Source organism: Littorina saxatilis, linkage group LG12 (assembly GCF_037325665.1).
Source record: "Littorina saxatilis isolate snail1 linkage group LG12, US_GU_Lsax_2.0, whole genome shotgun sequence".
Lineage (NCBI taxonomy): Eukaryota > Metazoa > Mollusca > Gastropoda > Littorinimorpha > Littorinidae > Littorina > Littorina saxatilis.
Genome location: NC_090256.1, coordinates 47,957,392 through 47,972,846, shown reverse-complemented (window position 1 = coordinate 47,972,846; position 15,455 = coordinate 47,957,392). Strand labels below are relative to the sequence as shown.

Genomic DNA, 15,455 nt, shown 5'->3' with positions numbered 1-15,455 from the left:
ATAGAGGGGGGAATCGAGACGAGGGTCGTGGTGTGTCTGTGTGTGTGTGTGTAGAGCGATTCAGACTAAACTACTGGGCCGATCTTTATGAAATTTGACATGAGAGTTCCTGGGTATGATATCCTCGGATGTTTTTTTAATTTTTTCGATAAATACCTTTGATGACGTCATATCCGGCTTTTTGTAAAAGTTGAGGCGGCACTGTCACACCCTCATTTTTCAATTAAATTGATTGAAATTTTGGCAAAGCAATCTTCGACGAAGGCCGGGGTTTGGTATTGCATTTCAGCTTGGTGGCTTAAAAACTAATGAGTGAGTTTGGTCATTAAAAATCGGAAACTTGTAATTAAGATTTTTTGCTTTTTATAAACGATCCAAAAACAATTTCATCTTATTCTTCATCATTTTCTGATTCCAAAAACATATACATATGTTATATTTGGATTAAAAACAATCTCTGAAAATTAAAAATATAAAAATTATGATCAAAATTAAATTTCCGAAATCGATTTAAAAACTATTTCATCTTATTCCTTGTCGGTTCCTGATTCCAAAAACATATAGATATGATATGTTAGGATTAAAAACACGCTCAGAAAGTTAAAACGAAGAGAGGTACAGTAAAGCGTGCTATGAAGCACAGCGCAACCGCGCCAAACAGGCTCGTCACTTTCACTGCCTTTTGCACTAGCGGCGGACTACGTTCAGTTTCATTCTGTGAGTTCCACAGCTTGACTAAATGTTGTAATTTCACCTTACGCGACTTGTCTAATTTGTATCAGATATGCGCAAATCGGTATATAAGTATTAGAAAGCGTGCCTCTGTGTTTGTTCGTGCGAGGTGTGTGAGGGGACCTGTGAAGCAAGCTCTTTTTGTATTTAAGCAGTTTATATAATACTGTACCAAGGATCAACGCACTAACTGCTCACGGCAAGGTGTATTATTGTGACCTGAATCATGAACCTTCCACACACACAGAGAGAGAGAGAGAGAGAGAGAGAGAGAGAGAGAGAGAGAGAGAGAGAGAGAGAGAGAGAGAGAGAGAGAGAGAGAGAGAGAGAGGCAGACAGAGAAAGAGAGAGAGAGAGAGAGAGAGAGAGAGACAGAGAGAGAGAGAGAGACAGAGACAGAGAGAGAGACACAGGCAGACAGAGACAGAGAGAGACAGAGAGGGGGGGGGGGGGGTGTGTGCAGACACACAACATAGTTCATCAAAATTTCAATTTTTCTTTAATGTTCAACTGGTTTTTTCATTTCAATGTATAAAAGAAAACATAAAAAAAATTATTTCACAGGTTAAAGTACAGACGGATGATTACTAAAACTGGTGAGACAGAGAGAGAGAGAGAGAGAGAGAGAGAGAGAGAGAGAGAGAGAGAGAGAGAGAGAGAGGAGGGAAGAAAAAAAGAAACAAAAACAAAACTAGAAAATGACCTAAAAGAAGGTCGTCATGGTTTTCATAACATATTAGGTTTTGGTAGACTGCAGATCTTTTTCTTGCATAAGACATGGATCAGAACTGAATAAATTGTTTCCAACATAAGCATGACAATAGGAGGCATGAATATGAAACGGAACACTTGGCATGCATAGTCAATCTTTTGAAGAAAAAAGAAAAGAATTCACACACACGTTGAAAAAGGATAAGTACACATGTACATGCAAGTGTATAGAACGTGGTACCTTGAATTTTTGTTTGATCATACTTGACAACAAGTAACGAGTCAAAGTGAAAGTGAGCAATTAGGTTCAACATACATGTACTTCAAAGTATACACACCTATGACTAGAAAAGGAAACATAACATTCTTGGATACATCCACTACAGAGACTGTATTTCTTAGGTTTGCTCTTTTCACCAAAGTTCATGTTTCTTAGTTAATTAATCACTAGTGATCACATGAGTGTGTTTGTTTTTTGGATGGTACCAACCCTCTTCCAAAAGAATCATGTCGATCTGTAATGGAAACTAAAAAAAATAAGTGTATCAGAACAGTCATTATATTTCAACTGGTAGGCCATTCAATAACAGAGAGAAAATTAGAGGCTCAAATTACCACTTGGATATTACAAAGAGTCTTTCTTTATTTGGTGTTTAACGTCGTTTTCAACCACGAAGGTTATATCGCGACGGGGAAAGGGGGGAAGATGGGATAGAGCCACTTGTTAATTGTTTCTTGTTCACAAAAGCACTAATAAAAAAATTGCTCCAGGGGCTTGCAACGTAGTACAATATATTACCTTACTAGGAGAATGCAAGTTTCCAGTACAAAGGACTTAACATTTGTTACATACTGCTTGACTAAAATCTTTACAAACATTGACTATATTCTATACAAGAAACAACAAGGGTAAAAGGAGAAACAGAATCCGTTAGTCGCCTCTTACGACGGGTAAATTCTTCCCCCTAACCAGCGGGGGGTGAAGAGTCTTTATGATCAGAGTTCCTTCCAGTGCTCAAATAATAAATACCCTTTCTTATATCCCCAGCACAAAGATAAGGAAGATGAACCACCTAAATGCAGAATCAAAAAACAACAAGAAGAGCAAACGCTCGATCGAGTCACTTTCGCAGTTCTGAATATTATATGAGGCATCAGATGGACAGGAAGAAATTGCTATTCACAACACAATGAGTCACGTTCACATAAAATTTGAGCCCGGTCACTTTTATAGTTTCCGAGAAAAGCCCAACGTTAAGTTGTGCGTTGCCGAACAGAAAAGGCTAGTTATCTCCCTTGTTTTTCTGATAACGTTCGTAAAAGGCTACAGATGTAAATACTTTGATGTAAAGAATAATCCTACAAAGTTTCAATCACATCCGATGAACTTTGTCAAAGATATAAAATGTCTAATTTTTCCTTTGACGCTGACCTGTGACCTTGAAAAAGGTCAAAGGTCAACGAAACCATCGTTAAAGTGTAGAGGTCATTGGAGGTCACGACTAAACAAAATATGAGCCCGATCGCTTTGATAGTTTCCGAGATACTTTGTCAAAGATATAAAATGTCTAATTTTTCCTTTGACGCTGACCTGTGACAGACTAACACTGACCGATTACATAGAGTCACTTTTTCTCAAGTGACTCAAAAATGGTAGGTAATTGGAACGTTTATTATAGACAAAACAAAACATTACATTTACTTTATTATAGACAAAACAAAACGTTACATTTATGTTCAAATGTAACATTTTGTTTTGTCTACAATAAACGTTCCAATTACCTACCATTCTTGTTTTTTTATTCTGAATTTTGAAACGTTGGCAGTCTATCTGTTTTTTAAAATTTTTGCTAACATAAATGCAGAATTGCCAATTTCTGTCAACTACAACAAAAACAAAGCCAAATTCAAACAGCAAGGAACATATTTTCAGAAGTGGAAGACTTCTAAATAGAGAAAACAAAATGTAATGCTTTGGTTATTAAAAATGCTTTCGGGAGCAAATGCAACAATAGAAACGTTGTGTAACTAACATAAAGATGAAAGAATGCAAACGCAGGAACACATCCAAATTAAAAGATGAGCACTATGATGTTCAAATTCTCGATACAGGTATCAGTTTGCCTTGCAAGCGATAAACTGAAACATTTCTAACTTATATATATATATATATAATATGCAAACATTCCTCTATTTACAACAAATGATTGAAATTATGCACCCCTCTGTATCTTGTAGAGTTTACAGAGTATCAATTATGACTGGGATATCGAATAAATCACCATCTCAGTCTCCACCAAAAATATAGATATTATGTCAACAGAAAGTGGAAAGTTAACATTTCAAACACAGTGCTGAGAAATACTGGCTCTTGACATGGCACCCCCCTTTTAGGACTTTTGTCCGTGTGGCAAGAATCAGACAGCAGAGCACATCCTGCAGGCTTGTCCATACCACAGTGCTCTGAGGGACACCAACTGGCCAGAGGAGACAGCGCTACAAAAGAAGCTATACGGCCCCAAAGAGGACTTGGAGAGGACAGCACGTTTCGCCCTGCAGTCCGCACTGACGATCTAACAGCGAACGACAAGAAGAAGAAGGACCTAACAAAAATCTGGGAAAAAAATCAGGTTTTAAGAAAGGAGGGCATCTTTAAATAAAATGTGGGTTAATTTACAGAGGATATGAACAGAATATCTGAGAACACAAAGTCTTACAAGGGAAGGAGTCTTATGCAAAAGGGTCTTAAAGGGAGGTTCCAATGTAGTGTAATACACAATCAGTTGGGAAACAAATGTCTTTTGAGATTGATAAAGCATGCTCAACAACCCACAATAATGCCACAGGAAGCCCTTGGCAAAAGAGAATACAGTGGTAAATGTATTCACATTATATCATAACCAAGATAAAATAAATATTTTAAAACTGCAATCCAGTTGTCACAAGGCTTGGTTCTCCAAGCACCACATACAGACAGACAAACACACAGACAGACACATACACAGACAGATACACACACAAATACACTTTCAAATTTGTTCCATGTTCTAAAAGCTTCTAATGCTCCATAGGAGACACAGACTATTTTTAATCTCTCTCAGGTTCTAGAAGCTTCTTATGCTTGGAGCTACGATCTCTTCTATCCAACTGGATGGAGGCGACTCTGTGGAAGCCACACTCCTTTTATCTTTTTCAGGTTCTAGAAGCTTCTTATGCTTGGGATCACAATCTTTTCTATCCAACTGGATGGAGGTGACTCCATGGGAGCGACACTCCTTTAAATCGTTTTCAGGTTCTAGAAGCTTCTTATGCTTGGAGTCATGATTTTGTCTATCCAACTGGATGGAGGCGACTCCTTGAGAGTGACACTCCTTTAATCTTTTGCAGGTTCTAGAAGCTTCTTATGCTTGGAGCCACGATCTTGTCTATCCAACTGGATGGAGGTGACTCCATGGGAGCGACAGACGAGGGAGAGCTCCTCCTTGTTGTGAGCGTTCAAGAGGTCTTTCATCACCACGCAGGCTTTTCTCAGCTTGGGGTCTCTCTTCTTCAAACGTTTCACCTTCAACCCGCTTTTACTGCCACCAGACTGGCTACCTTCTGCTCCTTGTGAAATGGGACCCAGGTTTTTCACTGGGTTTTTCTTAGCACTGCTGCTGTCGGCAGTGGTTGCACTAGCTTCACTCTCCTTGCTTCTCTGCTGTGGAACAACGGCTGGGTTGTGAGCGGGAGACATAGCGGGGGTCGGCAGTGAGGAGGATGAGGATGAGGATAAAGGTGTAGAAACAGGCTTGACCGCCTTGGTGTGTGAATGGCTCTGGCTGATTGGGAGTGCCACTTGCAGTGTCAGAGTCCATTGCCATGTCATGTCAGGGTGAGCCTCCTGTTTGTGCTCCGTCACCAGCTCCCTGCAAACAACATGCTCAAATTAGCCTTTCTCTCGTACCTTTTATTTTTTATTTTATTGGCCTTTATTCCCCAGAGCGCCAAATGCCGCCCGTTTGAGCTCCCATTCCCATTATGCATCAACTCAACTCAACTCAAATTTTATTGGCTTCAATTTTCACATAGAAGAATTTGTCTTGCGCTTGGGATTAAGACATAGGCAGAAAGTAAGAGTATAACATATAACAAGAAGAGCATTCATATCACATTTCATGTATCACACACAGTAATCACTAGTATAGGCCTAGGCCTACAGATATCACATTGTCCCTGTATCACACATGCAAATAAATAGTATCACATTTTCCACGTATCACACACAATATATACATTACATAACATACAGCAAGTTTCCATCTCCCGCGCCCCCCCCTCCCTCCCACACATACATATCCTCGCACGTGCGTCGACTCCATACAAATGACATCATCAGTCCATTAACTAAAATGCACAATGACTAGTAGAAACAGCTGCTACAAACAATGATACCTATGACGCTTATCCCTTTCCATTTTCACTGGCTTTCTACCATATTTGAGCATTTTATCATTTCGGAAACTGATGTTTTCAAGTTTGAAACTGAGGTACTTTTCATGCCATGGGGAAAAATGGGTTAAATCACTAAACAAGAGACTAGAAGGCTTGAGACTTCCATAGCATGCAGAGTTGCATCTGTTCTGCTATTGTTGGTTCCAGATTTTAAACTGTGGTACAGTGGTACCTCTCTATAACGACTTTGAAAATGTAACCGAAATTCGGTCGTATTATGGAGGGGTCGTATTATGGAGGATGGTTTTGTTATGTCCGGGTCCGTCAATGATCCGGAATGACATTGGCGTTTTGATTGATTCCGCCCACAAAGTAATGTTATTCTTTCCTTAAACGATTATGGTAACCTATTTTCTAATTCAATTAATTACCCACACAGTTTTCTTGCTTGTTTAATCAAGCCCCGTAACTACTCGTGGGTAAAGGTTTGAAATAAACAAACTGAGGTCGAATGAAAGCATGCGGTCCCAAAATGTGCACATCGATGTCGATACCAGCTACTAATCATAGTCATACGATACCCAGCAACGATTTGGTTGAAAACAAAGAAAAGTGTCCCAAACGCAAGGAACAAAACAAATAAGAACCGCGGCGGTGTGTTGAAACTGATGTAAAATTGTAGCCAAAAGCGTCAGTTTTCACGATGAAACTTGACTCACTCATTCAATTTGGGGACAACTGCACTACGGACTGTCCACAGAGTTGAGTAATTTAGGACACTACTCCACTACTCACCTTCAAACTTCACTGACGGAATTCTGAGAAGAATTTATTGATTCAAACGAACGCGTGGTTGTATATTGCTATTTCATATGTTATGTGGATTTCCATTGGTCAATTGGGCAATTGGGCAAAACTGAGCTCAGTGCAAAAGTGATATCGACGACATTTCCGTTTTGATATCGACGACCTCTTTATTGCTTCCCCACTTCAAAAACAAAAACACCTAAATTTAAAAACAAACAAATATATGGTCAAGGCCATGGAGGTGGCTCGAGTGCAGAAATCACCAGCTGACAATTTTTGACTGCGATTCTAAGGTTGAAGATAAAGAATTAATGAAATCAAACTGTTGTCACTTGTTCTTATATAATCAAAGCTTCGTGTGATAACATAAAGTGAGTTAAACTTGCTTTCTGTCATTAAAAAACAAATTTTTTTTTATGAAAAATCGACGATCGTGGTGGAAGAAAAACGTGACAGACAAACCTGTGTGTCACTTCAGACGGCATTTTTCACCATAAAAAGATCGAATCAAGAGTCAATTTATTGATTTCCAATTCTTACAAGAAGAGCAAACGCTCGATCGAGTCACTTTCGCAGTTCTGAATATTATATGAGGCATCAGATGGACAGGAAGAAATTGCTATTCACAACACAATGAGTCACGTTCACATAAAATTTGAGCCCGGTCACTTTTATAGTTTCCGAGAAAAGCCCAACGTTAAGTTGTGTGTTGCCGAACAGAAAAGGCTAGTTATCTCCCTTGTTTTTCTGATAACGTTCGTAAAAGGCTACAGATGTAAATACTTTGATGTAAAGAATAATCCTACAAAGTTTCAATCACATCCGATGAACTTTGTCAAAGATATAAAATGTCTAATTTTTCCTTTGACGCTGACCTGTGACCTTGAAAAAGGTCAAAGGTCAACGAAACCATCGTTAAAGTGTAGAGGTCATTGGAGGTCACGACTAAACAAAATATGAGCCCGATCGCTTTGATAGTTTCCGAGAAAAGTCCAACGTTAAGGTGGTGTCTACGGACGGCCGGCCGGCCGGACAGACTAACACTGACCGATTACATAGAGTCACTTTTTCTCAAGTGACTCAAAAATAGTGGATTATTTTTAGAATAGATCAGTGCATGCTACAGGAGTACGGGAGACAACTCCAACTGACTAAATTTGTAGTCTGCTTTTGTTTTCGATACGAGACGAAGCACTGAATTATGCCGCTAAAAAAAAAAAAACTAAGGCCTGCAAAAGATCAGCATTAGATCAAACCGATCATTTTGTTTTTCAACTTTTATCCAAAGTAAGAGCTCTGAAGTTGTTCATGTTGGTTTCTTTTTTGTGGTTTCTTTGAAACTAAACAAATACAACATTATACGCACACTGTGTTGATGTATTTACTATATTATTTGTGTTCTACAGCGCGCGCACGCGTGCGTGTGTGTGTGGGCGCATGACTTTGGAACAATTCCATGGAATGTGTTATAAGCTGTTTGGCGCAAATTCATGATGTCCTATTACACTTTCTGAAAGCGGTCAAATGTCCTATTGATGCTGAAGAATTCAGGACATTTGTCCTGTAGGTATAAATTTGTAGCAACATCCCTGCAGGTACCACTATAATAAACTGGAATTTGAAGTACCAAGACTAACATTTGTTACTGTTACTGTTAGCAATGACATGTCTTGGCAAGGGAGTTAATCGATTTTTGTTTTTCTTTGAGTCCGCCATGTTCAATAACTCCGGCTTTGATACAAAGAAAAAAAATTGATGAACACTGTAGAATTTCGAAGAATAGAACACATGTATGATTCATTTCATGTTGGTTTTCTTCATTGTCAGGCTATGCCAGACACAGATTGTGGTGACAATAACACTGAAGGATTTTGTGTTTCTGCTTCCACGTACAGTACACTAGCAAGAGTATTCACTCTTCCACAACCCATACAAACACGACAGAGTTATTTCTGAAGACCGTCTATTGTAGCAGGAGTAAAAAAAAAAAAAGTCAAGTCGTGGTACCACACAGCAAACAAGAAAAGCTGACTCACTTCTGGACGGCACGGAAGGAGCAAAAGGCGCACATGTGCTTGTACACCAAGCTGAGGGAGCCGGGCCCCTTTCTGTGGAGGATGCCTTTCAGGTCGTACACGCCTTGTGTCTTCACGTCCACCCACTCCATCCTCTCTCGCTTGCCCTCATGCTTTTCCTCGCAGTGCTTCTTCAACTCGCTGATAGAGTCATGCAGGGTCTGCAGCAAATAATGCCAATTTTTGTTTACCCCTTTGCTGTTATCATTGTCTCTAGTTTGATATTGCTGCTGTTGTAATGTAATTGCTGTTTTTGGCTCACGTAAGTGTAGCCTATGCGATCGTAACTTTGTCTGTCTGTGCGTGCGTTTGTGCGTGCGTGTGTGCGTGTGTGTGTATGTCTGTGGTAGAAACTTTAACATTTCCGAGTCTATGTGTGAGTGGTTATCCAAGACTATGGATAAAGCTCGCATAAGATTACGTCACTGTCAAAAGTGTTTGACGTCAATTAATGTATCATGACTGCATGCCTCCCTGTAGTCTTTCTCTCTCGCGTGGTGTGTGTGGTCTCGGTCATTGTTATTTTGAGCGGGCCGAGACTATTTGGCAGTCGTGTCCCTGTAAGTAGGCTACATGCAGACACAGACAGATCTAGATCTAGTGTCTCTCTTTCTTGCACAGTCGTCACCTAAGCTTACTGTGTGTGTGGGTGTGTATGTGTGACGGAGTGATTGAGTTTGTGTTACTGTTTGTCTATTTCTTACGTGAGCCTTGAAGGCTTCGCCTCTTGTTATGAAAAGTTCCAATCGCATGCTCAAGTCTCCAATCTTCTACGCACGACTGATGTCAATGTGCTACAGCCAGTACCTAGAGGTTACATGCCGAGTCTCAGTGATTATTAAAAATAATGGTCGAAGTTAGCGGATCATGAAAAATGCGAGCTTCAGCGAGCTTTTTCATGACCGCGAACTGAGACCATTATTTTTAATAATCACTGAGACGAGGTGTGTAACCTTTTTATTCCTCCTTTCTTCAGTTATTCAAAGAAAACAGGAGTTTTTGTGCGAAAGTTTGATCGAATCCGAATCACTCAACCAGTCAACCTGCGCAGGCGATCGATTAATACGCGGTTGTATAGTTCTGTGCAAATCATTCCATTCTGTTAACACTTCTTGTCAGTTTCCCTGTTTTGGACTAAAATCAAGTACAGTGAAGTCCAGATGTAGTGATAGCCCTCGGGACCAATTTTTTTTTATCACTACATTGGACTATCATTACACCAGGACGTCCGGTTATAGTGATATTTTTGTAGGTTTTATCACTACATCCGGACGTCCGGTTATTGTGATATTTTTGTAGGTTTTATCACTACATCCGGTTGTCCGGTTATAGTTCTATTTTTGTAGGTTTTATTACTACATCCGGCCAATCGCTTGTAGTTGTAGTGATATCTTCAAAGCTTTTATTGCTACATGCGGCGGCACATTTGGTAAACTAGCCTCAAGGCAGTAACAAAGTGATTTTGGAACCACTATTGATTTCGTTTTGTGACGTTTCTTCTGTCGTCTTTGTCAGGCTTGCAAATGTCCTGTGTTAACCTACCCCCGTCCTGGCAGTTCAACAGCCGGTGTGTGTGTGTGTGGTGTGCATGCGTGGGTGTGTGCGTGTGTTTGAGAGAGAGAGAGAGAGAGAGAGAGAGAGAGAGAGAGAGAGAGAGAGAGAGAGAGAGAGAGAGAGAGAGAGAGAGAAGGGCCACTTAGAAATAAGGGTTAAATGAAAAATTGTCAGATCAATTTTCCGCTTCAGGGTAAGCACAGTGCGTGGCTGGCTTTTGCTCGCCATTTTGGTAAAGGGAGATTACTCTCGAACATTATCACTACAGCCGGACTTTAGCTTCCCCGGGACTTGAAAATAGTATCACTACAAGCGGACTATCACTATATCCGGACTGAAAAATATCACTACAACCGGACTAATTTAACAAAGAACATGAACAACTGGGACCGGGACCCAGAAATTCTATTACTACAGCCGGACTATAACTATATGGGTCTATCACTACAGCCGGACTTCACTGTACACAGATATGCTGTTATTTTGCTGTGGCGGTAAAGGCAGATGTTGTGTTCTTTTTATGTTTTAGTATCGCTTAGGATAATGTTCTTTCGTCAAATGGGACTAGCAGACGAACATTTGCACCCGTGTTCCAACGTTAATTACTGTATGAAGTTCAGTTTTCTGGGGAAAATAGTGTATGAAACCACTTTATGTTGTTTAAATTGATGAGATGTGTGCATTTGGTTGCGTGTGATCTGTTTATAAAATGAAATATTGTTGAAAACTGACCGTCGGATTGCAGTCAGTGTTGTCGAAGAAACTGAGTGACAAGAAGGGGAACTACTCTTGTCGCTAGACAAAGTATGAGTTACTTACCTTGGGAATTTGCTTGTGATGAACGTTTGTGCACGGCAGATCTAGATTCAGAAAACAACCGAACTCATGGATTTTATATGGAGATTCATGTGTTCAGGCCTGTAGTTGTTAATTTAAATGCGGTATGTTTGTATTGTTTGCTCCAGAAATGTATACTTCGTACATTAGAGCGTTCGGAACTTTTCAGTCGCAAAAGTAGTACCGAAACAGAACAGCTTCTCAACCCATTGCACTATCGAGGATTCAGGTTGTTGCTGGCTCGTTATTTGTTTGGTTGCTGGGTCATTATCGAAAAATAACTAGCTCTACAAGTTTACAGAGGTAAAGAAGCAGAGGGGGGAATAAGTAGAGGTTACATGCCGAGTCTCAGTGATTATCAAAAATAATGGTCGAAGTTAGCGGATCATGAAAAATGCGAGCTTTAGCGAGCTTTTTCATGACCGCGAACTGAGACCATTATTTTTGATAATCACTGAGACGAGGTGTGTAACCTCTTTATTCCTCCTTTCTTCAGTTATTCAAAGAAAAGAGGAGGTTTTTTGCGAAAGTTTGATCGAATCCTATTCACTCAACCAGTCAACCTGCGCAGGCGATCGATTAATGCGCGGTTGTATAGTTCCGTGCAAATCATTCCATTCTGTTAACACTTCTTGTCAGTTTTCCTATTTTGGACTAAAATCAAGTACACAGATATGCTGTTATTCTGCTGTGGCGGCAAAGGCAGATATTGTGTGTTCTGTATATGTTTTGGTATCGGTTAGGAAAATGTTCTTTCGTCAAATGGGACTAGCAGACGAACTTTTGCACCCGTGTTCCAACGTTAAAAACTGTATGAAGTTAAGTTTTCTGGGGAAAATAGTGTATGAAACCGCTTTATGTTGTTTAAATTGATGAGATGTGTGCATTTGGTTGCGTGTGATCTGTTTATTAAATGAAATATTGTTGAAAACTGACCGTCGGATTGCAGTCTGTTGTCGAAGAAACCGAGTGAAAAGAAGGGGAACTACTCTTGTCGCTAGACAAAGTATGAGTTACTTGCCTTGGGAAATTGCTTGTGATGAACGTCTGATCTAGATTCAGAAAACAACCGAACTCATGGATTTTATATGGAGATTCATGTGTTCAGGCCTGTAGTTGTTAATTCAAATGCGGTATGTTTGTATTGTTTGCTCCAGAGATGTATACTTCGTACATTAGAGCGTTCGGAACTTTTCAGTCGCAAAAAGTAGTACCGAAACAGAACAGCTTCTCAACCCATTGCACTATCGAGGATTCAGGCTGTTGCTGGGTCGTTATTTGTTTGGTTGCTGGGTCATTATCGAAAAATAACTACCCCTACAAGTTTACAGAGGTAAAGAAGCAGAGGGGGGAATAAACAATAATATTGCTCCCTGACACATTTGACCCTTGTTGTTCAAACATAGTACATGCTGGGAAGGCACACAACTCAGCTTACATCTACCCAAATTCCCAGCTTACATCATCTACCCAACAGACCTATTTACCCCCAAAACTTGACAAGAGTAATGGTCAAGTAAAAAAATAGTAATCTGATGACCAAAATAGTAACCCAGTGGTTACAAATGCCAATATGTGCAACACAAACCTAATTTGAATTTTGAAGCACATTTGAAAATCGTAGTCTGAACTGAGTATTTTTTTCACACAATCCTCAAAAATAGTAATTAATTACTCCAAAATAGTAAGGGTGAACAGGCAATTACCAGCTTATAACATCTACCCAATTCCCAGCTTACAGCACCTACCCACCCAGCTTACAACACCTACCCAATTCCCAGCTTACAACATTCTACCCAATTCCCAACGTGCAGCATTCTACCCAATCAGAATGAAAAACAGTGCTCCTGTAGTTTGACGCTAAACCAGCAAAGTTACAAAGAATGGCACCAAAAACAAAGCACAGCAGTTTCAATACAGTTAGCCTAAGCTCAGTAAGACTGAGAACAGCCCACTGTTGCTCCCCCAGCTCACATGGCACTGGCGGCACTGGATGCTCTGCTTCCAGACCACGGTCTGTGTCGTCTCGCCAGTGTCTGCAGGCGCCTCTTCTGTGGAGGAGACAGCGGCTGCTTCACTCTGGGCCTTCTGCTGGCATTCCCGCAGCAGCTTCGTCAGTTTTAGCTCCATCTGGGGGTCGCGGCTCACCTGATCACCGAGGACAACCAACGTCAGGCAGGTTAGGCATGATTTCAACAATGGAATTCTGGGATTTTTCACATTCAGTACAGCTTGTGGTTGGGGTCAGATAGGTTGATAATTAAGAATCTATCTTCTATGCTCCTTCAACAGACATATTTTGTGATCAATGCACAGTGTTATGCACCAAACACGCACACACTTGTAACTGACATGACTACATCACCTAACTGACTACTACAGGGGTACCTATGATAAGGGGCCACTTAAAGCGAGGACACCTCCCCTGAAAGGACATCTTCTGTTGTTTCTTATCTGTACCAAAACACAAGCAATGCATGGGTGGGAGCCCAAAATGTTACCAGGACTGAACATTTTGGAAGGCCGGGGTCCAGGGGCCGCTAAGGCTCCGGCAGGGTGCAGGGGCCGCGCCCTTGCTGGGGGGTCGCCGAAAATGATTTTTAGCATTTTAGGGAGGGTTTAGGTGGCCTCTCCCTACTTCAGTGATCGCGCTAGGTATTTTTCAAACCGGTATGACGTCATGAGCTGGCTACAAGGCTCTCACGAAAATCGGTAAGCTTGCCAAGGCAACCAGTAAAAGACAAACAATGACTTACAATACATTAAATCAATGTCAGTGATATGCGGACGTTTTTTCTTTCCCCCCCCCCCCCCCCCCTCAAAGCAACTGTCGCACAACTTGACAGTGACACATCAGCAGCCGCTTTCTGAGAGAGAGAGAGAGAGAGAGAGAGAGAGAGAGAGAGAGAGAGAGAGAGAGAGAGAGAGAGAGAGAGAGAGAGAGAGAGAGAGAGAGAGAGAGAGAGAGAGAGAGAGAGACTTCCGAAATAAAATAGGAAAGCAAATAGTAATCACGCAACTGGAAGACTTACTCACTAGTTACTTACTGTTACAGTTTCACTTTCGCCTAGTCTTTGTTGTCAAAAAGTTTTCACGCGCAGAGCCAACAGCATTTCTATGACTTACCGATTTTGAATGGTCTTCGAGAGATGAATGTTGAACATTTCGACAACCTCTTGTGTAACCATTTTTTTTTGACGTGTTTTTTTGCAGTCTTCACAAAACATGAGAAAGTTCTCCCCCTCCCCCTCTGTCCGCAACCACAGAAACTCTTTGCACCATTTTTCCTGAAATCGTTTGACAGTGGAAGATGCCGATGTTGGTTTCTTTGCCGCCGCTTGAGACTCGGGCTCTGCAGATGTACTAGGCCGTGAAGTACTTTCACTTTCAGTTCCTTCATTCAAAGGCCTTTTCTCACCTCTTGGAAAAGACAGTAAAGATCGTTGCTTCTTCATCGCAATCGACTCGCCTCACAATAATCAACTGTATGTAGACAAAGATCTAAGCTGGTGTGAGTACGTGATTTCCCGGTATGATGCTATGTCGGCTATAGTTAGACGCCGTCCCTTATAACATAAACTGAAAGATTTTACGATGGACCGGGAACCGAAAGAAATGGCGCGAAAAGTATGATGTCTGATTTTTGACGTCATGTTTGACACCTTGACATCAAGTGTCATCAATGGAGACATAATCGCAACATTGTAGCGCTGTCACAACAAGCCATCCAAATCTCTCTCTCTCTCTCTCTCTCTCTCTCTCTCTCTCTCTCTCTCTCTCTCTCTCTCTCTCTCTCTCTCTCTCTCTCTCTCTCTCTCTCTCCCTCGTACTGACAAACGATTTTTGTAATTACTACTTTTTTTTTACCGGTCAAACCAAATAACAATCGGTAGGTCTGACCGACATCCACTTTTTTTTCCGGTATTGGCGAATCTTAACCGGTAAAATACCGGAAATTACCGGTAAACGCGATCCCTGTACTTGTAAATTTTAGAACAAACAAGCTTTTTGGAGATGCATAATATAATATTCTACATCTTGTAAACTTGAAGGTTTTCATAACTGACCAGCTGAAAATTAATTTTAGCATTTCATGAGGGGGCTATTTGAGCCTCTGCTGGCTTTAAAACTGATAACAGCAAACAAAAACAACAACAAATGGGGGAGGGGAGGGGGTAGGGGGTGGGGGGGGGGGGGGGGGGGGGGGGGGGGGGGGAGGGAGGAGAGAATGCACAAAATCAAAAACCTCTATACTTGAAGATGTTTGGTTGTATCACTCTTGCTAGGAGGTCTTCAAAAACAAGT

At 40.9% G+C, this 15,455-nt stretch overlaps 1 protein-coding gene across 2 annotated transcripts in view; it reads right to left on the bottom strand.

The window, feature by feature from the left end:
- Positions 1 to 1,214: 1,214 nt before the first annotated feature.
- Positions 1,215 to 15,455, bottom strand: part of LOC138982104 (platelet binding protein GspB-like) — a 59,904-nt gene continuing 45,663 nt past the window's right edge. For both annotated transcript variants that reach the window (XM_070355326.1, XM_070355327.1), the window contains exons 7-9: positions 13,125 to 13,298; positions 8,721 to 8,920; positions 1,215 to 5,351 (exon numbers count right to left, since the gene is read on the bottom strand). In XM_070355326.1, coding sequence (XP_070211427.1) covers positions 4,817 to 5,351; positions 8,721 to 8,920; positions 13,125 to 13,298 — 909 coding nt within the window. In that variant the 3' untranslated portion in view covers positions 1,215 to 4,816. The remainder of the gene's footprint in view (positions 5,352 to 8,720; positions 8,921 to 13,124; positions 13,299 to 15,455) is intronic.